The sequence below is a fragment of the Carettochelys insculpta genome, chromosome 1 (genome assembly GCF_033958435.1).
Source record: "Carettochelys insculpta isolate YL-2023 chromosome 1, ASM3395843v1, whole genome shotgun sequence".
In the NCBI taxonomy this organism is placed as follows: Eukaryota; Metazoa; Chordata; order Testudines; family Carettochelyidae; genus Carettochelys; species Carettochelys insculpta.
Window position 1 is genome coordinate 152,776,236 of NC_134137.1, and position 22,318 is coordinate 152,798,553.

Genomic DNA, 22,318 nt, shown 5'->3' on the forward strand with positions numbered 1-22,318 from the left:
CAGAAACCCTGGGCTAAGGGCTGCTGCACACGGTGACCATAGAGCCCCGCAGGGGCTGGAGAGAGCGTCTCTCAACCCCTTAGCTGATGGCCACCATGGCGGACCCCACTATTTCGATGTTGCCGGACACGGATCGTCTACACGTGCCCTACTTCGACGTTCAACGTCGAAGTAGTGCGCTGTTCCCATCTCCTGTTGGGGATAGCGACTTCGACGTCTCGCCGCCTTACGTCAATTTCAACTTCAAAATAGAGCTCGCCACGTGTAGACATGGCGGGCGCTATTTCGAAGTTGGCACGGCTACTTCGAAGTAGCCGGCTCGTGTAGACGAGGCTTAATACAGGTTGAGCCTCTCTTATCCAGAACGTTTGTGACCTGACCGGAGTCAGATAAGAGAATTTTCTGAATGAGGAAAAGTCATCTTCCGCTAGCCCACAGTCCCCTAGCTGGCTCATCATTGACCAAAGGTCCTGGCAGACAGGTCCCAGCTTCTGGCTGCCCCTGGTCCTAGCAGACACTGGCTACTGCAGACCCCTGCTGCCCAAAGATCCCACCAGCCTGTGATGTTTGCAGACACTGGCCCTGGTTCCCTGTGATTCTCTGCCACCCAAGGGTCCTGGCTCCCTGTGGCTGTTCACTCTCTGCTGCCCACGGGTCCTGCAGCCTGCAGCTGACAGCAGGCATATGCTGCTAGGACCCACGGGCAGCTGTGAGCCAGGCTGGCGGCTGACAGCAGATGCAGACTGCCAGAACCCACTGGCTGCCAGACGAGGGATGTCGCTGGATAACAGAATTCTGGTTAAGAGAGGTAGATCCTGTATTTTCCATCCATGTGCTGAATAAATTTTTTATGCATACCAGGCATGTGTGGATGTATACAATAGAAACGTGCTTCCCACTGTGGGTGGCTATGGGTGGTCTGCTAATCAGCTGGGCAGCACCTGGATCTTTCCTGAGCAGCTGCCCAAGTGCTCAGCTTACAGGGAACACTGTTACCTACCCCAACTATTAATAAATCAAGTATTAAGTATAGGCTATAGATTACGGTTCGTGGCTTTTGTTGTGGGGTTTTTTTTAAATAGGTAACATTATGATTCCAGGCCCTTTTACTTGCTTTTATTTTGCATTTTTCTCTGGAGCTCTGTTAAACACAATTAAATTTGTTTGTACTACAGACACGTACAGACAACTTGTCCTAAGAAGAGTGTTGAATTGAGGTGAAAGAGGTGAACGAGGGTGCACTGTTTCCGCACAGGCAGCAGACCTGTGTAAACTGCAGGTGTCCGTAAGACAAAAGAATGTGCACACAAGTAACGAAGTGGGGTGTGCGAAGTTCTAAGCTGCACTGGGAAAGTGTAGGGCTTGCTGAGCCTGGACCCAACCACTTGTGTTGCCAACGTGGAGGGTTTCAGTGAGCAGAGATGAGACTTGCTCCTGCTGTGAGCAGGTGGCAGAGATTTACCCAGGATTCCTTGGTTAATACCGAACAGTGTCACTGTAAGTACAGATGATATGCCGCATGCTGGTTTAAGAGCAAAAGAATGGCAGAATTCCATCCCAGGACAGGGGAAGGCACAAAGCTTGACCCCCTGACTCAGAAAAGGACAGTGAAAATCAGAGTTACACCTACATCATTTCTGCTTCTTTTGGCTACTTACTGATGTTTCAGTGCTTTACCCCTGTATTCTCCAGCTCTCTTTGCAAACGGGTGGGCAAATATCAGCTGGATCCTGTCCGCCAGGGACTATAAATACTATATATTGGGTGATCGCTGCTCTCATTGGCTGTGGATTGCCATTCGTGGCCAATGGGTGGGGCAGAAATGGTGTCCCTGTCCACATCACTTCCTGTCACTCCCATTGTCTGCGAATGGTGATCTGCAGCCAACGAGAGGTGTGATCACCTGATACCTGCAGAGATACAGGTAAATACAGCAGCAGTGGCCTACTGGGAACTAACCCTGGCAGGATGCTTGCTTTTTTATTGTCTCTCCCACCCCGCAGGCTCTACAACCAGGAAGAACAGAAACTTTAAAAAAAAAAAAAAAAAAAAAAAAAAAAAAGCTAGGTCTTTTAAGAAAAACAGAAGTATTGAGACTTGTGATCAAATTATGAGAGTTGGGAACACTGGGAACTTTTTTCAGTCTTGCATAAGGGGAAAATAAGAAAAAGGTTAAAGATTTATAGAAGATATATCCTAGACAGAGATGTCTGAAAACTGTTTAAAATTGCCAATTCGGTGGCTGCAGGTCTTTATTTTGTTTGATGTTATTTTGTTTCTATAAAATATATATATATATATATTAAAATATGCAGACTCAGGTCACATGTTCCTATGACCTAAGGGAAACATTCCATCTTGACAAACAATACGCTGTCCTTCAACTAGATGCATGAGCACAGTCAGACTCCATTGCAGGAGTGGGAACTAAACTGGTGACCCATCCAATCAGGAAAGATTATTTTTAACACTGATCACACTAATTATTGTTACCAGAAGTGAAATGATGTTCAATTATTTACATTACATAGTCCCTTTACTGCAAATGACCCTGTTACATTTTATAAGCCACAGGATTGATCAAAGGCCTATTGAAATCAATGGAAATCTTTCCTCTATGGGCCCAATGTCCTTACATGAACAGTCCTATGGCTTTTAGTAATGTGAGCAGGAAATGGCCCTCCATGCAGCATATAATCAGAATTTCACCATAAACACAGAAGTTGTTCAGCAAAGAGGAAGTGAAGAGCAGCAAGATGTTTTAGGAAGAGCAAGGAACAGAATGATGTAAGAGAGCTTTATTGTGCAAAATATTTTAGGAGATCTGGTTTGTATTTAAAAGTATTGCAAAATAAGCTGTAAAGGCCTAAAATTACCTGAAAAAAAACCACAAATGAAAGCTAATAGGGGAAGCAATATCATGACAGGTATTCAAGAAAACCGTAAGGAAGTGGAAGAAGTAACAGAAAGAAAGCAAGAATGCATGAAATAGATGTCTGCTGTAGTTTTTTCCATCCCTGTGATATATAGATTTTATTCATGCAGGGGAACACTTCACTGGGGGCTTGTCTACACTAGCTCCCTACTTCGAAGGGAGCATGGTAAGTAGGGTGTTGGGAGTTTATTAATGAAATGCTGCAGTGCGTATGCAGCGCCTCATTAAGCTAACTGCCCCCCCTCCCCCCCCCCGACTCCCGCAGCAACTCCAAAGTTTTAAACTTCAAAGTGCTGGCTCACGTCCAGCTGCGGTTTACCCGCCTGTACTTTGAAATGCCCGGGGTACTTTGAAGTCCCTTTACTCCTCAAAATTTTGAGCAATTCAAAGTACCGTCAGGTGAGCCACGGCTAGATGCAAGCCAGCACTTCAAAGTTTAAAACTTTGGAGTTGCCGCAGGGGGTGGAAGGAGGAATTTATTTAACAAAGTGCTGCATACGCACAGCGGTACTTCAGTAATAATCTCCCAACACCCTACTTACTGTGCTTCCTTCAAAGTATGGAGCTAGTGTAGACAAACCTTGACATTCATAAGTAAGTGCTCACTACTGCAACGAATATATAACCTGATCCTGAAGCCATGCGCTATGATTTTTCCACCAACTAGAATTCCTAATGCCATCAGCTGAGAGTCCTTTGTAAAAGTCTAAAGGAAAAAAAACACTGTCCTGTGAATCCAATTTTTTTTCTAATTTTATTTTGCACAACAAAATGCAATTGCTGTTACTCAGGGACTCAAAGAGGACCTGCTAATTTGCAGTTCTACTTCTGCGAGACAAAATTAATGCCTGCACAAGACAGCACACATCATTTAAAGACAGTAGTTACCTTAATTAGTTTGAAATATTTCTAATCTAAATTACAAGCAAAGTAAGTATTTGGAGTTAGAAATGATACATTTTAAGAACGTAAAAAGATGTTGTCAAGCAATGAAGTACATAATTACATTTGTATCAGGGGGTCCTGAGAGTTACTGGATCAAACTGTAAACCCTGTATGTGAAAGAAACCACTTCCAAGGCAAGGAGGTGTGGCAATACTCCCAGCATCCACAGTTCCAGTGCCTGTGACCCCATGAGTTAGCAGGTCGTCTTAAAAAATACAGGGAACTTGAGTTTAACAGTAGAAGCTCATTAGCGTTAAAACCACAGTTGCCTCCTTTGGCTGAACTAGGATTTGAACTCTAGTGAAGACAAACTTTTTCCCCAGTGGAAACATGATCTGTAGATTATGGATTAAGACCCTCACAAAGCTACAAAACAATACTGACCTTCTCTCCTATCTTCACAAACGTGTGCCTTGCGACAGTCTGCAATTCCAAACTAGTTAATTTCTATTGGCATAAAGCAATCAAGATGAAAACATGCCTCCTTCCTTCCCCTGTGAACTAGTACTTTACTATTGAAGGCTTTCAAAATTAAAAGTATTTGAAGTATGTTCACTGGCCAGTGTTTACTACAGGATTCAATGAATCTGAGGCTCACCCGGCATGCAATAAAAACTCCATGCTCACTTGTGTCAAAATAACTGGTTTTAGGCATATACAAACCAGGGCCAGCATCAGAGGGTCACAAGCATGGCAGTTACTTGGCTAGGGCTCTACACAACAAGGGCCCTTGTGAAGCTATACAATGTTCAGGCTTTGGCTTCAGCCCCATGAGCTGTGACTTCTTCTTTCTGCCCCTGGCACAGCAAATCTAAAGCTGGCCCTGCTTGGTGGACCTTCTGAAATCTGCTCATGGTACCATAGGAGGCCCCAGACCTCTGGCTGAGGACCACTGGATTAGAAGACCGTGCTTTTAAACACATTACCTAAATGAACACACCCAGGGAGTTCAAGTCATTAGTTGACTGAACAATCAAGGCAATTTTCAACAATACAGAAAAACATGCTGGACACCATAGAAAACTATTGCATACAACTATTTTCCTAACAAAATTAGAGTACTTGATATGCAGTGCATCTGTTTAGAAATCTGAACATAATGTTTGTTTAAATGCAGGGTGTCTTTTTCCAACACAACTCCATGCAACTCTAGGCTACAGGATAGAACTCCTAAATAAAAACTATTACAAGATAACCGTCTGAAAAATAAGAGACAGCCCACTGTTACTTTTAAAATATTCTTAAATAACTATGATTAGAAGGCACAGTAATGAAAAATTTAAAATGTCTTTTAATCAGCCATAAGGCAGAATAGAAAGAAATACATACTTTGACTATCACATAATCACTGTGGTATTCAGGCGGTACTTGGACCCGAAGAGAAGCTTTGTAGTTGGCAACTGCAGCCTACTCCAAATCAAAATGAAATAGCGTGGAAAAATAAAAAATAAAAAAGATAAAAAACACACGAGCATAGAATCATAAAGACAGACAGACAGACAGAGGACACATGGAGAGAAATTATTAGAGAGGGGTCAACTAAAAAATAAAAATATACCACACATTCAGCAAGTTTGTATAACTTTTACGCTCAGGGACGTTTTCAGAAATGACAACAAGGAGCCAGTGGCACCTTAAAGTTTCATTACGTCATAAATTTTCATGAGGTGTTACTCACTTCATCAGACGCATGAAGGGAAAGAAAAAGAAACAGGTAATACAGAAATGGGAGTGCTGCATCAAAGCTAATTCAGTCCAGGTGGATGTGGATAAGAAGGTGAGAATACCTCAAGCAGAAAATTACTTACTGTAATGAGAACCATTCCCAGTTCCTATTCAGACCCATTCTGTTGGTGCCAAATTTTCATATGAATTCCAGCTTGGCAGTTTCACCTTGCAGGCCTCTTTTGAAGGTTTTTTTTTTTTTTTGGCTTGAGGATGGCAACTTTAAAGTCTGTAACTGTGTGTCTAGGGATGTTAAAATTTCTCCCACTGTATTATGTATGTTGCCATTCTTGATGTCCATTTATTCTCTTGCATAGAGACAGTCCAATTTGTCCAATTTGCATGGCATGGGGCACTGCTGGCACATGATGCCATACATCACATTAATAGATGTGCAGGTGAATGAGCCTTTAATGGTATGGTTGATGTGTTTAGGTTCTCTGATGGTGCCACTAGGGTAGATGTGTGGGGAAAGTTGGCAACAGGGTTTGTTACTGGGAATGTTCTGAGGTTAGGGCTTCTGTTTTGGGATGTATGGTTGGTGGCATGCTTTTCAGGTGGAGGGTGCACTGGACTCACTGTTTTTGCTGCAACAGACTAATACAACAACCAGTGAAACCTGTCAGAAATTACAGTATAACTACAGGGTTGTCATGTTCTTCTTTTATCACTAACATGCTTTCAGGAAAGTCGTATTTATTCAACATCTTTATTAATGACCTGGATGAGGGACTAGGTTGCACCCTCAGCAAGTTTGCGGATGACACAAAGCTAGGGGGAGAGATAGATTCGTTGGAGAGTAGAGAGAGAATCCAGAGGGACCTGGATAAATTGGAGGACTGGGCCAAAAGAAATCTGATGCGGTTCAATAAGGAGAAGTGTAGAGTCCTGCACCTGGGGTGGAAGAATCCCAAGCATTGTTACAGGCTGGGGACCGACTGGCTCAGCAGCAGTACAGCAGAAAGAGACCTCGGGGTTATGGTGGATGAAAGGCTGGATATGAGTAAACAGTGTGCCCTTGTAGCCAAGAAGGCTAATGGTATACTAGGGTAGATTAGGAGGAGCATTTCAAGCAGATCTAGAGAAGTAGTTATTCCTCTTTATTTGGCACTGGTGAGGCCACATCTGGAATATTGGTGTCCAGTTTTGGGCCCCCCCCCCCCAGTATAAAAAGGATGTGGATTTGCTGGAGCAGGTTCAGCAAAGGACAACAAAAATGATTAAGGGTCTGGAGCACAAGACCTATGAGGACAGGCTGAGGGATTTGGGCTTGTTTAGCTTACAGAAGAGAAGACTTGGAGGTGATTTAATAGCAGCCTTCAACTTCCTGAAGGGGAGCTCTAAAAGGGAGGGTGAGAAACTATTCTCAGTGGTGTCAGATAGCAGAACAAGGAGGAATGGTCAGAAGTTGAAGAGGGAAAGGTGTAGGTTAGATATTAGGAAAAACTACTTTACCAGGTGGGTGGTGAAGCATTGGAATGTGTTGCCTAGAGAGGTGGTGGATTCTCCATCCTTTGAGGTTTTTAAGTCCTGGCTGGACAAGATCCTGGCTGGGATGACTTAGTGGGGGTTGATCCTGCTTGAAGCAGGGGGCTGGACTAGATGACCTCCTGAGGTCCCTTCCAGCCCTGTGATTCTGTGATCACCATTTACATTATTTTATATGTGTGTGTATATATATATATGTATATATATATATATAAAATCATATATTTTAGAGTGTGCCTGTGTTGGTGCTACCTTTGTTCGAGAAGTCCTCTTAAATCGTAAAAGCCACGATCACAAAATTTAGTGTGCAGCTTCCTCTTACTTTAACAAACCAGGGTCAAGGTTTGGAGGTGCCTGGAACGTGGGAAATGCCCGAAAGCCCAGGATTTTCCAGAATACGGAAAGGGAGGGGCACTAAGAAAAGGAGCAACATACTTCAGACTCATCACTGGAGGGCAACAGGCAGCCATACTGCAGAGTGACCACTGGGGCATCCTCAGCAGGAACACAGTGGCTGTGTGGAGATGTGGCTCTTGATCCTGCCTGCCTCTGGATGGGTAAGTGCCCCCGCAAGTGCCACAGGAGAAGCACTGCTGCTCCCCAAACAACCCACCCCCAATTAGCCCTCCAGCCATGCTGGTTCCAAGAAACCCAGTCGTCCGTGCAAATTCCGCACCCACTCCCCCAGAGCTGCAGTGGCCCCTCAGCCTACCCAAGACGTCAGGCTGGGGCCTGGCCCAGTGCCCCTCCTGTGGTACACAGCCCAAGGCCAGGCCAAGCACCACAACCTGGCCCTCATAATGCACCCCCCACATCCCTAGAGCTGGGGTATCCCCCCCAGCTCACCCCAGAGGACAGATCACATCCTGGCCCAACCCCTCCCCCTCCTGGAGCTCAGCACAAGGCCAGTTCCAGCACTATGGTCCCCTGCCTCGCTCCCGCACCTCCAGAGCTCAGCCCAGGCCCAGCATGATGGCCTCCATGGACCCCCTGTACCCCACAGGGAGATCACACCAGGGCTGGGGTAAGTGGCCCAGACCCTCCCTGCCATCATACACCAGGGCTGCTGTGGCCCAGTCCCCTGGATCTCAGGCTGGGGCCGGGACTCAGGGCCTAACCCTAACCCACCCCTGGGACAGGCTGAAGGGACCAGGAGCCAGGACCTGACCCAGCCCTCTCCCGCCCAAAAGGACAGGCAGGGAAACTGGGAGCTGTGACCTGATCCAGGCCCCCAACCTGGGGGCAGGCAGAGGGGCCAGAAGTTGCGACCCAAATCACCCCCCACCAGGACAGGTGGGGTGGGCCAGGACCCGAGCAACATCTGCTAGTAATAACATATACACAATAGAGGACTAGTATGCCTATTAAAAATTACGTTTTACATTTATAGACCTCCTTGCACTTAAATGCATTTCCTTAAATTGCATTAACTTTTTTCATGTTTACTTTGCAGAGTATTAAAATCAAACATATATTACATGGATGATTAATACACAGAAAAACTTCTAATTATATTTTATTTGGTTACTCGTTTCTTGATACTACTTTCTTCAAAGAAACTTCCTAGTAAGAGGCTTTTGTTTGTTTTAAATTTTGCCTATCTGTATTTATAAAGAGTCTAATCCTACATGAAACAGTTTTCATTTGTGTGTCCTACCCAGAAGTCTTTGAGGTAGGTTTTCTGCTTCAGATGCTTCTCTAAAAATACACTTTTGATTTTTAAAATAACTACATCATAGAAATTTTTATGAAGTACAGTTATAGTAAGAGTATGAAAAAATTACTAATTTAAAATACATACTAATCTGGACCCTTACACTTCCTTACTGCACTACTACAGAAGGCACTGATTGCTGTAGTCTCTGGGCTCCCAGTGCAGTTTGATTGGAAGCACTGTGTAAAGCACTCCATACTGTGAGTACAGGAGGCAGAGTCTGGTCCGATATATTTAGCTTTCCTGCAGATTCATTAATTTCAGGTAATATTACAATCTAGTTAACTACTGAAACTTTATACAGGTTTCTTACCTAGACGGTAACATTGCAATCCACCATGGCAATGACTTTAGGTCAGGGATGGGGAAACTCTGCAGGTGGTTTGTCCAAGTTAGCCCTTGTGGTCTTCCAGACAGTTTGCTTACTTGAGCAGCCATAGCCATGGCCACGCGCCACATGCCACTCCCACAGCCCATGGTTCACCATGCCCAGCATTGGGAGCTGCAGTAAATGGTACAGGTTGGGTTACTGCTTCCCGCAGCTCCCATTGGTCAGGAAGGGCAACCACTAAGAACTGTAGGCCACCCTGCCTGTGGACATTCAGTAAACATACTGCCTGGCAACCTGCCAGTGGCTAATCCTGATGAACCATGTGTGGCCCATAGGCCAGAGGTTCCCCACCCCGGTGGCTAGGTAAAATGCTGCCTATCGAATTCAGTGTCAGTTTTATTATTAACTTCAAAGGAGGCAGGATTTCAATAAAGAGTTAACAGAATGCTTGGTTCAAAGCCCATCTAAGTCAATGGAAAGTCTTGCATTGACTTCACTGGACTTTGAATCAGACTCATAGATATTCAGTAACATAACCAGCTTGATTCATGGATTTCTTTTACAATCCTGGTGTTAATTTTCTTTAAATGCCTTCATCAAATCAACAGTACAACAGATTGTTAATTCTAGATCATAAGAAAACCACCTATTTAAGGAAAAATCATATTTCAAGGATTTCCTTTCTACAGGTTGAACTTCGAACTGAGCATAGCCTGCCAACATCCGTGGTCCGGCATGATTTCAGTTACCTGGATGTCAGCTTATTTTGAGTGTGGCCAAGTTTGCTGCTGGCCCATAAAGTTGGCTTATGGCTGCCAGTCCTGGCTCTTAATGTTCTGTGCTGCTATTTACCTAAAATTTACCCCTAAATATCCTTTAAGGGCCCAGCAAGCAGTGGAAGAGTTGGAAATGCTGTTAAGCGTAAGAATATTTTTTATGCTGTCTCTACTTATATCCTTGTGCCAATACAGTAAAATTGTGTAATAGCACTAATACTTTCGTATGAAACATGCTAGTCAGCCTTGGCTTGATGTAGGCTTATATAGGAGGCAACAGTATAGTCCAGGGGTCTGCAACCTGTGGCTCCGGAGCCACATGTGGCTTTTTAAGGACCTCTTTGTGGCTCCTGATAACTAGAATTGCAAAGTTTAAAACAAACAAACAAACAAACAAAACAAAACAAAAAAAACCCCTTCTGATTATTTTGGATAAATAATGAACCTCTAAATGCACCAAAATGAAATCACTTATATCTAAGTAGTAAATGATATGTGATCTCAAATCGTTGGATAACTCCTTCTAGCACAGGGCTCTGCAGCCAATATCATGAGAAGAGCCATTTTTTCAAATTCGGTTATAAAATTAATCCTTCAAGAGCCACAATGCACATGAATACCAGACAGTCCTTAAAAAGCATGGCTTGACATTATTTTTTTATCACCCCTATTTTAAGAAAGAGCGCAAACAATGATTTGTCCCAGTTAGAAAGTTGTTAGCCCCATCACCAGGCTGTACCTGTCTCAGCTCCCAAAACCTCCCCTCTCCCCAGGCTTTACCGCCCCATGCCACAAACCCAACCCATCACCAGGATTAACTGTTCTGAGCTGCCCCTCCCCCTCTTTGCCCCCAGGCTTAACCCCCCTGAACCTCAACCTCACCTCAGCACATAGTTCTGCCACAGCCACTGCCTCCCTACCGCCGCCACGAGGCCTCGGCAGAGGCAGGTTCGGCCACCGGTTCCTGTAGCTTTCACACCGATTAAGACTTCTGCCAACGTGGGGCAGCCCCCTGCCCAGCCAGCTTTCCCCTCCTGGGCTCCCAGCCCTGCCACAGCTGACTGCTCGGTGGCTCCAGCCACCACCACTTAAACAATAAACTAAATTCAGTTCGTTCAAAAGAGCGCAACTGAATTTAGTTTTTTGGTTAAACAGCAGCGGCAGCAGTAGCCTCCAGAGCCACACGTGGCATCAGCTGCAGCAGCTCTCGGAGCTGCAGGTGACCTCTCAAAGAGCCCTATGCAGCTCCAGAGCTGCAGGTTGCTGGCCCCTGTCCTACCATCCCCCAGAGAGAGAAGCTTTGGGAGTAAAAGTCAGGAGAAGAGCGGTACAAACACACTTCTAAAGTGAAGGAAATAGAATATGTAAAAAGTTTGTGAACGTCCTGCAGTAAGTAAATATCACATTACGAATCATTGTATGCACACTGTTCTTAAAATAAAGGGTATAAAAAGTATGGTTTGACGTTACGTATTAAGAACCATCTCATCTCCACATGCATTACATCTCTTGAACTACCGCGGTTTTTTTTTTTTTAACTCAATTGGAAAAAATGGCTCTTCTTGCTATCCTTGTTGCCGACCTCTGTTCTAGGGTTTGCTCTTGGAATGGAGAAGTTATGTGATCATTCAGGACTGATCACAAAAGCACCACAGAGCCTACAGTAACTCCTGATGTCTTTGACTGAAGTATTTACTGATTTTTTGTGATAAAATGACATTAGAGAATTACTAATTATCAGTATCAAGCATGTATTCTTGACTTTTTGAAAAAAAATATGGTTTGCTTGAAATTTGATAGTAGATTGTTTAAATTTATTTCATTAATTTATTCTCTCTGATCGGGTTTATCTGAAATTACAGTTACAATGTTGTTAAATTAAGAAGCTAATTACACTAGTAGATTGAAATTGTGTGACTAAGCTGAAATTGCTGTCTCTGCATAAACAAGAATGTTTCCCCCGCCCCCAGAAGTAACTGCATGCTGTAGTGTGGACAAGATTGCATACTGTCACTTTTACAATATTCTAACAATGCTTCATTTGAAGTTCCTGGATAAGGAGGGTCACTTCAGTCTTTGGATAATTACAATATCAATGTAAACATAAATATAAATCAGGGGAAGTGAACTGCTGATTAGCCCTTTATGTTTAAATGGTTAATATTGTGCTGTTTGTTTGTTTTTTGTTTATTTCTGGTTTATTTGTTCTCCACTGGGGAAATCCTTGGCTCAGTATGCACCATAAATTGGCTGTGTTCTGTCAGGCAGTAGAGACCAGTAGGGAAAAGACTATTTCTTCTCCCTGTTTTGAGACACGGATAATCCACAGAGTTACTATTGTAGTCGTCAGGCAAGTGGTGATGCCTGCGACCTCGTATGCTGTATTGGGGGAAGAGGGTAGTTGAAACTATCCCTTGCTACATTATGCCTTTTTCCCAGCACCGCACAAGCAGGCCTCTGTATGTTGTACACTTGGTGCAGAGACACTGCAAAATTCTTATCCTTAAGGACTTAATATTTTAGTGTTGCCCTTTATTTTGGAAAGTTCAAATCTCATAAAAGGGCAAAGATAATCACAGTGCAGAACAGTAGTTGAAACCCATAAAGATGCAGAGCAGATGTCAAATGTTTCCTTTACAGTGATTGTTTCTTCATCTCAAATAAACCTAGAAAAACAATTAATGCTTCCCCTTTAAGGAAATGTAAATCATTATACCAAATTTTGCTTCAGGGAAAGAGGAAATAGAGAGAAAGTTGAATATAAACTAAGAATGCTAGTTTGCAAACGGTCCAGCAGTTCATTTGGGACTTGGCCTGTGTCCACAGCAGAAACGTGAAAACCACAGATCAGCTCTGTAAGGCTGAGAAATATGACTGCAACATAGATTTAATAATTTATTATTTGAAAAGTATTAGGGTGGGAAAACTGCAGATATAGCTTCCAACCCAACAGTCATGAAATATTTTGAGATAAGACAGGGATAAGAATCTGTTCTATCTGACTCCCCCAAAGCAAGCAATTAAAATTCTGCATCGTTAATTTACTGCCCCACCGAGGTGTTTAAAAAATGCAGTATGCAATAGGGAGCTCGGTTCCCAAGGTAGAATTGCCCTGTCATGTAACCAAAGGTCAAAATTCTCCATGTTCCTTCCATTAGGTGGTTCCCTTTGTGTGGAACTAATTGTAGCATTAAGTGCAGTCAGCAGCTTATTTCACTCAGGGATGGTGTAAACACAGCTCTACTGTTTCTGTCAAAGCAGTTATCCATAAAATAAATAAATATCCAGCCTTGTGAAACAGTCTTATCTTTTCACTGTTACCGTAGAGCAGTGAAAGTCTGGGAGCTGTCTTGAGGTTATGTTCTTAGACTTGCAGAAAGAGTGTATGGGGATGGTGTATTTATCCTGAGAGGGTCAGGATGAACTTGTATGCTTCCTACCTTCTCTTTTTGTAATCAAGACTGATTGATTGTAGGAGTGCAAGTTCAGAAAAAACAGAACCAGAGCTGGCCAAAAACTTGACTTTTCACAAAAAATTTTGTAACAGATTAATAATTTTTGGTCAATGAATCAAAAGTCAGAAAATTTCTACTAGATATAACAAAAACTAAGGCACAAGAGCTAGAAAACACAAGATGTAGGAAGAGTGCATTTCCTTGGTTCTCTCACAAGAATGTCTTTTGAGACCGCATCAGAAGCTTTACTAAAATCAAGACGTATCATGTCTACAGCTTCCCTCCACTCAGTAAGTTAGTAACTCTGCTGAAGATAGAAATTAGGTTGTTTTGGTATGATGTGTTCTTGACAAATCCATGCTGGCTACTCTTTGTAGTTCTGTTATCCTCTGGAAATTCACAAATGGATAATAACTAGGACAAAAATAGAACATGGAGATAATATAGGCTGAACCTCTCTAGTCCAGCACCCTTGGGAACTCACAAGAGTTGAACCAGAGAATTTGCAGAGCCAGGGGCAGTGAGTATTGAAGCAAATGGGTCTCGCTCTATTTTTACTTTGACATGGTGAACAAATGGAACAATACTTGCAATGATGCTTAATAAAGTCTGACTATACTAAGGGTCATCAGACTTTCTGAGGTATAGTTCTGAAATATGACCTTTTGACCTCCAAGTACAGTCTGAGTGCCAAGGATACTTTTTAAAGTCACTTAAGCTATGCCTACACTAGAGCATTCTGTCCACAAAACCGGCCAAGTGTCCACATTCCGAAGGTGTTCTGTCAATGGTAAATCAACAGAATGCAGAACTTCTGTCAACAGTGTTCTGCTGTGCCCCCAAGAGGCGGAACGCTTCTCTCAACAGGTTCTGTTGATAGAAAGCCAGTCTGGACTTTCTGGGGGGTCCTCTGTCAACAGACAAGGCTTCCAGCACACCGGGCAACCCTGTCTGCTGTGCTTCCAGTTGGCTGTTCTGTCAAAAGAGCGCTTGGCAGTCTGGCTGCTCTCTGTCTACATAATTTTTGTCAGAAGATATCTTCCAACAGAAATGTCTGTCGACAGATCACTCTAGGGTAAACATAGCCTAATAGCCCTACTTACAACAGCTTCATTAATTAATTAAGACACAGAAATTTACCATTTAGGTAGTGGTTGGTGGCATTAGCTGGTCTTTTGTTAATATGCAGATGGCACAGCTTTAAACAAGCTCCTAGCTGCATAGGAGACGAGAGGCAGGGCTGAGCTCCCACCTCGCACATGAAGGAAGCTGGCTTGCGTGCCAGTTTTGGCACCCGTGCTGGGGGTTGCTGACCCCGATCTATGCTGTGTGTTAAAATTACCAAATTTAACCACTAATTGCAATTACAATTTTAAAACTGCTTGTTTTCAAAAAAAAAAAAAACTCATGTATTTGTCTTGATTCTTACTCTGTAGTGCAAAATACAAAAAACATTTTAGGTACATGCGGAAATGAAAAACTGTGAGAAAGCAAGGTTTCAGCTCTATACAAAAAATACTCAAAATTAGAAAATACTGTATTACACTAAGAATGGCCACTTATGACATTTTTAACTTCAGAAGGAGCTAAATCATCATTTAACATGTAGGCTACGTCTACACGTGCAGCCAACATCGAAATAGTCTATTTCGATGAATAACGTCTACACGTCCTCCAGGGCCGGCAACGTCGATGTTCAACTTCGACGTTGCTCAGCCCAACATCGAAATAGGCGCAGCGAGGGAACGTCTACACGTCAAAGTAGCACACATCGAAATAGGGATGCCAGGCACGGCTGCAGACAGGGTCACAGGGAGGACTCAACAGCAAGCCGCTCCCTTAAAGGGCCCCTCCCAGACACAGTTGCACTAAACAACACAAGATACACAGAGCTGAGAACTGGTTGCAGACCCTGTGCCTGCAGCATAGATCCCCAGCTGCCGCAGAAGCAGCCAGAAGCCCTGGGCTAAGGGCTGCTGCCCACGGTGACCATAGAGCCCCGCAGGGGCTGGAGAGAGAGCATCTCTCAACCCCCCAGCTCATGGCCGCCATGGAGGACCCAGCAATTTCGACGTTGCGGGACGCGGATCGTCTACACGGTCCCTACTTCGACGTTGAACGTCGAAGTAGGGCGCTATTCCTATCTCCTCATGAGGGTAGCGACTTCGACATCTCGCCGCCTAACATCGAAGTTAACTTCGAAATAGTGCCCGACGCGTGTAGACGCGACGGGCGCTATTTCGAAGTTGGTGCCGCTACTTCGAAGTAGCGTGCACGTGTAGACGCAGCTGTAATGTGCCAACAACTAAAATATCCAAAAGTATGTTTTATATTGGACTAAGTTTTCTGGCCTGTTTAGTTTTAGTTGGCATTTAAAATATGTAACACAGGCTGAATCTCTCTAGTCCTGTACTCTCGATTCCAGAAACATCTGTCATCTGGCATGATTTTAGTTAGCCTAAGAGCTGGCAACCAAAACAGGTAGAGGAGCCATTTGTTCCAATTCAGTAAAAAAATTAATAATTCAAGAGCTGTAATGCATGTGAATGAGACTTTTTTAATAGATAACATCAAACTATACTTTCTGTAACCTCTGTTTTAAGACCAGCACACACACACGATTTGTAATGCAATACATGTTTACTGTTGTATGTTCACCAACTTTTTACTTATTCTATTTCCTCACACTTTATATGTGTGTTTGTACCCGTCTTCCTGACTTTCACTCCCCAACCATCTCTCTCTCTCTCTGTCTCTCTCTCTCGAGGCGGCTAAGGGGAGTTATCCAACGTTTTGAGATCACATATCGTTTGCTATTTAGATATGAGTTGTTCATTTTGGGGCTTTTAGACATTCACTATTTGGCAAAAAGAATCAGGAGGGCTTTGTTTTTGTGTTTTTTGGGGGGTTTTTTTTGGTTTTTTTTTGTTTGTTTGTTTTTATACTTTGCAATTATAATGTCAGGAGCTGCCAAGAAGTCCTTAAAGAGCCGCATGTAGCTCCAGAGCCACAAGCTGCAGACCCCTGAGATGGCCAGATGTCCACCAATCAGAGGTATGGCTAAGTTTCCTGCAGACCTGTGAAGTGTGGTTACAGCCACCAGTCCTTGCTGTCAGCATTCTGTGATGTTATTTAGCTGTAATTTATCCCCAAAGGTCTTCTAAGAGTCCAGCAAGCAGTGAAAGTGTTGGTAATGCTGCCAGAAAATATTGACCTCCTGGGGTTCAGCAAGTTCACTCCTTCAGCACCAGCCAGGTCCCAAGGATGCCAGCCTAGAGAGTTTCAATGTGCATTAACAACCTCTTAGAGAACCAAGCTTTCATATCAATAAGTCTTTTGTAAGGATCATGAATCTTTCTATATGTATGTTTCCTGGAATTCAAAATGCATCCCAGCACATAAACAAAAACGGAAAAACCCATTTTTAAATGTGCTTTTTTGGTTGTCTATCCATTGCATATAATCACAGTTAAAATCACTCTCAAGCTTTTTCCCTGACCTCTAGGGTCATGTAGTCAAACGAAAATCTATTATATATATCTTCCCAGCAATCAAAGACAAACTACTTTCTGAAATTATCACCAACAATGTGTTTTGGAGAGGAAGTTAGCATGAGTTACAGTAGTTTACATTGCATTTAAAGAAAGTTTGCCTTCTTGATTACATTATAACTACTGCATGACTTGGCAGATCCACTTGTGCAATATTGAGTGGTGTTTTTCATGTTAGTCACTTCAGGTCAAATCTTTTGTGGAATCCTTACATTATGTTAAAAAAAAGTTAAGATTTAGTACTTACTGTGTTTTTCTGAGACACCATGTCCTAGAAAAGAAAGAGATCAAGAAAACATTTACGAACATTTGCCTGGATTTATTATTTTCAATAAAAAATAATTTGCATAGACCTATCAATGTACATGCTGCTTTACAGACAGAAGAACTCATGTTTCCCACCTCAGCTAACGTTCAAACTAAGATAGACAAGAAATAGCATAAGAGTTCAGATAAGGTAGGCTGTTGTGAGAAGAACTGAGGAGGGCTTTCTAGAGGAAGTAGTGTTCAAGTAGGGACCAAAAGAAAGAAAAAGCATGCCTGGTGAACAAGTGGAAAGAAAACAGGAGATGGTTTGAGAGTGAAGTTAAAATAAGACATAAAGACTGGAAAAGGTTCTTTGTCTAAATGGAGAGGGGAAGAAGAGGACAATGAGATAGAATATGATTTGAGAACAGACAAAAAAGATAATGAAGAGCCTCAGGTCAGGTGCTCACCACAGTTAGACTGTCACAACAACAAGCAGAATTGAGCAATGGCTTTTTTTTAACAGAACTGGAGTGGGAAGAAGAGAAAAACAGAGCAGATGAAGAGGAGGTTATAGTAATCAAAACAGGAGAAGACCAAGATATGGAAGTACGGATGCCATCATACAGGACACTGATAAAACATCATCTGGGTTGTTGTGTACAAATACAGTCACCATAAAAACAAAAACAAACAGTCATAGTGGGTCAGTCCAGTGGTCCATCTAAGGCAGGATGGGGCAAATTATGACCTGCAGGCTTCATCCAGGCCATCAGGGCTTTAAATCTAGCTCTTAGGATTACCAGTGCAGTGGGGGCAGAGGGGCTAAGGCAGGCTCTCTGCACCACTGGGTGGGGGAGAGGGAGGGCAGAGGGCTCCGTGAGTTGCTACCACTAACAGTCGTCATCCTCACAGCAGCTGTTGGCGGGGAACAGGGAACTGTGGCTAATGGGAGCTGTGGGAGCAGTGCCAAAATGTTTGCCCCTCCCTGATCTAAGGCCAGGATCCTGTCTTCTGATGCAGGTAATGCCAAATAATTATTCAGAGGGAATGCAGAGGACAGGGGATGGATCCCTTAATAACTGCCCTGTCCTTCTGTCTCAGCTTGCGGCAGTTAGAGGCTCAGGACCCAAGCAGGTGGGGTTGTGTCAATGGCTAATAGTCACTGACAGAACTCTCCTCCACTAACTTGTCTGAAGGCAGGTCTATATTATTGACTTGCACTAGTGCAACTGCACTGCTGTAGAGCTTGTGGTGAAGACACCCTAAGCCAACAGGAAAGAGCTTTCACCAACCACTGCACCAAGTGTGAGCCCTGCCAGCACCCAAACTTCCTTCCAGAGCCCACACCCCCAATCTCATGCCCCAGGCCTGAGGTCCCTCCCACACACCGAACTCCTCGGTCCCACCCTCAACTCTGAGCCTGCACCCCAATCCCCTGCCCCAGCCCAGTGAAAGTGAGTGAAGGTGGGGGAGAGGAAGCAGGGGTGGGGTCTCCAAGAAAGGGCAGGCGAGGCCATAGCCTTGGGGAAGGGGAAGAGCAGGGCAAGGGTGGTTGGGTTTGTATTAGACAGCTGGCAACTCTAGTTACAGATCTGTGACAGAAACTTCCCTTCTACCCCACGACAGTTTACTTTGCATAAGAACCTTTGGTGAAGGGACCATTTCAAAGGGTTTCTGAAACTGTCAGTAAACTGTATCTACTGGATCACCCTGGTCCACATTTGCTGACCCCCTCAAAGAATTCTAATATAACGGTAAGTTATAATTGCCCTTTACAAAAGTCGTGTTGACTCTTCCTCAATAAAATGACCACAATCCATCACAAATGTATTTCTTTTGTGTGTGTAGTATTTCTGTTCTTTATGGCAGTTTTGAGCAATTTTCCTGGTACTGAAGTCAGCTTCATAATGAAGACATGCTGAAGTCACTGATGGATTCTGTGTCCAGAGCCTGAAAGTTGTTTTCCCTTGACATAAGCATGAAGAAGACATTGTATTCACTCAAGGTATACCTCAGTGACCCAATGTTGTTCTGGATAACACCCCATTAGATGTGGCTCAACAATTCTATTGTCTTGGATCTATGGTCAACACAAACCTATCCATGGACGAAGAACTGAAAATCAGAAGCGGGAAGGCAGCTACCATTTTTGGCAGACTTCCGAAATGTGCATGAAACAATCCTAAACTGAAAACAAAGATATTAATCTACCAGGCATGTGTATTGAGTATCTTGTTATATGGTTCTGAGGCATGGACCACCTACTGGAACCAAGAGAAAAAAAATGAACAGCTTCCATCTTTATTGCCTCCACAGAATTATGAACATCAACTGGCAAGATAAAGTTTCAAATGCAGATGTCCTGTCAAGATCTGGCATACCCAGCCTCATAGCAATCCTCAACAGCAGAAGACTACGTTGGCTTGGTCATGTGAGAAGAATGGGCGACGAATGTCTTCCCAAAGAAATCCTTTCGGTGAATTGTCATGTGGGTTGAGAACAAAAGTAAGACCAAAAGCTAAGATTCAAGGATACATGCAAAAACACCATGAAAAAATTCAACATTGATCCAAAGTTCTGGCTATCTACATCATCAGATTGAAATACCTGGCGACGACTGCTATGCCAGGGCACATCATCCTTAGAAAGCATATCTGCAAGCCACGCAAAAGAACTTTGCCTTAGAAGGAAAAGCTCTCAGACTCAAGCATTTGGAAATAGACTGACGTGGTTTTTGCAGTCAACTGTGCAAATCCAATATTGAGCAGATAAGCCATGAGAGAAGCTGCAGACTCAAACACTGCCCCTAGACCCTCACCGCCACTGCTAACCAATGATTCTTGAGATGAAAAGGGGCCACAGAAGTCAGCTTAAGAGCCTATAAATTCTGGGATTGTCTCTGGAGTCGTTTTAAAAGCTGTCATCACATTAGCTGTCCTCCAGTCATCTGTTACAGAAGTTGATTGAACTGATTGGTTACATTCCACAGGAGACTGGAGGACCTATCAGGGGACACTGGAGTACCTTTGTTTGTTTAGTTGTACAAAAAAGCCTGAGGAGAGATTATGAAAAGTCTTTTTATATATATTATGGAGTAAATATTAAGGAGAATGAAGAGCCATTTAATCTAAAGGACAATGTTGGAAGAAAAATAAATTTAAAATTATATATAAATCCAAGCTACAGTTGGAAGGTTTCTAAACCTGAGATAGGTAAGACTTTGGAATAGTCTCCTTGGAATAGTTGTTGGGCCCAATAGCTTATTTGTCTTGAGAAAGAGCTGGACAACTCATGAATGCAATTATAAAATGACTGCAGGGAGCAGGGCTCAACAGCCCTAGGGCTTACTGCAGTTTGCATCTTATGTTTCTAATGCCCATGCCTCAAAGTTTCAGCCAGCCACTGCTGAAGGTCAGAAAGGGATTTCTGTCCCCAACTCCAATATATGCTGGGAATTTGTCTTTAAATCTCCTTCCTCAGAACACGAAGGATGGTGCCAGTGCTGGAGATGGGGCACTGCAAAGGGTGGGCCTGGGCTCTGATGCAGCACCATACAATCTCTCTCTTGCTCTCCCTCTCAGATGCTTAGTTCTTGCTTATAGGCTTAGGGTATAATTAATCCCCATAGGCAGATTAAGAAAGAATTTTCTTCTGATCAGAGCTGCAGTGACATTGGGATTTTCTCCTTGTACCGCAACATGTTGGTGTAAGTCACTGGCCAGGATTACCTCAGTGTCACTCAAGTAATACTTTCGCTGTCATTGCCCTAGCATTGAGCACTAATGCAACTCATCCCCATCCCTGAATTTCTGGGTTTAGCACATAATAATCCAGTCTTGTACGGATCTCATTTACTTTGGTCTCATTTCCATTTTTGGGTTAGTTTGTGGGTGTTGTGGGGTTGCTGGCCTGTGATACACAGAAGGTCAGAGTAGATGATCTAGTAGCCTCTTCCAATCTTAAACTCTATTTTCTGTGAGCAATGTTTTGGCAGTGGAGATAACAAACACTACAGGATGTGAAATTAAGGAGAAGTCTAAATGGAATCTACTTCACAGAAGAGGATGTTTGCCTCTGTTCTGCTCAAGCAGAGAAGAAATACCCATGAGTTATGATTTGTGTCAACATCCATCTATCCACAATCAGACAGTGTTTAAAGTGTAGTAACATTTATTGTCCTAATTTAAAATTAAATGGCAAGCTTACAAAAAGCTTTTGTGATGACATCTTTCTTATTTTCACCCCACCGCAAAAGCAAATGATGAGCATGTGTGCACATAGTTCCACCCACCCAGCCTCAAGGAAATACAAAGCAAGGCTATAATGATTTAGATGAGTAAGCTGGCTAACAATAAAAGCATATGTCATTATTAAACAAAAGTCCTAGCCTCTTTTTACAGGGTACGTACAACAGTCAAGAAGAAGAAACAAACCTTACTTATGACTGAATTAAAGAAAATCAGAACTACACACATTTCCATATCTAGCAGTTTGATGAAAAAACAATTACCATGATATGGGTCTATGAGCCTGCCTGCCATTTTAGAAGTACATGTATTCCTCTTTTGTTGAGTTGGCAACATGGGTAAAGTTTCCAAAGTACACAAGTGTTTACAGGATCAGGCTCTACGATTTCAACATAATTAAAAGGGATATCTGCAGTTGAGTGAATTTTGAAGTGAGGACCTTACCTTAAGTGACTGAGCAGTGTCAACATCGGTATCATGGTAGAGTATAACATTATTGGCCATGTCAAAGCTTTCACGAACTCCAAGGTGGTAGAAGAGTGATGGCTGTCTGGAAACATCACTCATATCCACTACTGCAACATCTGTCATAAGGGACAGAGACAAAAATATCTAATAAAAATCAAAATTAATTTCCACAAAGATTTTTATTTTACAGAATTTAAAATAATAAAAGTTGGAATAAAATATGGATAAATGAAAATCTATATATCTAATACAACATTTTGTCCACGTAAAAATAAGGTTTGCATCAGCTACACACCCTTAGTAAATAACGTAGCAAATGGTTAAAATGCTATCCTCATCAGTTACTAATAATGCCAAAAAGAAGAATGCTGAATTAGAGGGAAAGCAAGCACTGTTTGCCTACACCAGTGTTTCTCAGCCTTTTTTTTTTCTTT

The 22,318-nt window shown here is 43.0% G+C and overlaps 1 protein-coding gene across 5 annotated transcripts in view; it reads right to left on the reverse strand.

Annotated features, from left to right (window-relative positions):
* MAP3K15 (mitogen-activated protein kinase kinase kinase 15) overlaps positions 1 to 22,318 on the reverse strand; it is a 156,476-nt gene that overhangs the window by 106,034 nt on the left and 28,124 nt on the right. For 4 of the 5 annotated variants that reach the window (XM_074993986.1, XM_074993981.1, XM_074993987.1 and 1 more), the window contains exons 2-4: positions 21,861 to 22,000; positions 17,168 to 17,191; positions 5,210 to 5,287 (exon numbers count right to left, since the gene is read on the reverse strand). In XM_074993986.1, the coding sequence (XP_074850087.1) occupies positions 5,210 to 5,287; positions 17,168 to 17,191; positions 21,861 to 22,000 (242 nt within the window). The remainder of the gene's footprint in view (positions 1 to 5,209; positions 5,288 to 17,167; positions 17,192 to 21,860; positions 22,001 to 22,318) is intronic. The other variant, XM_074993985.1, reaches the window with a different exon arrangement.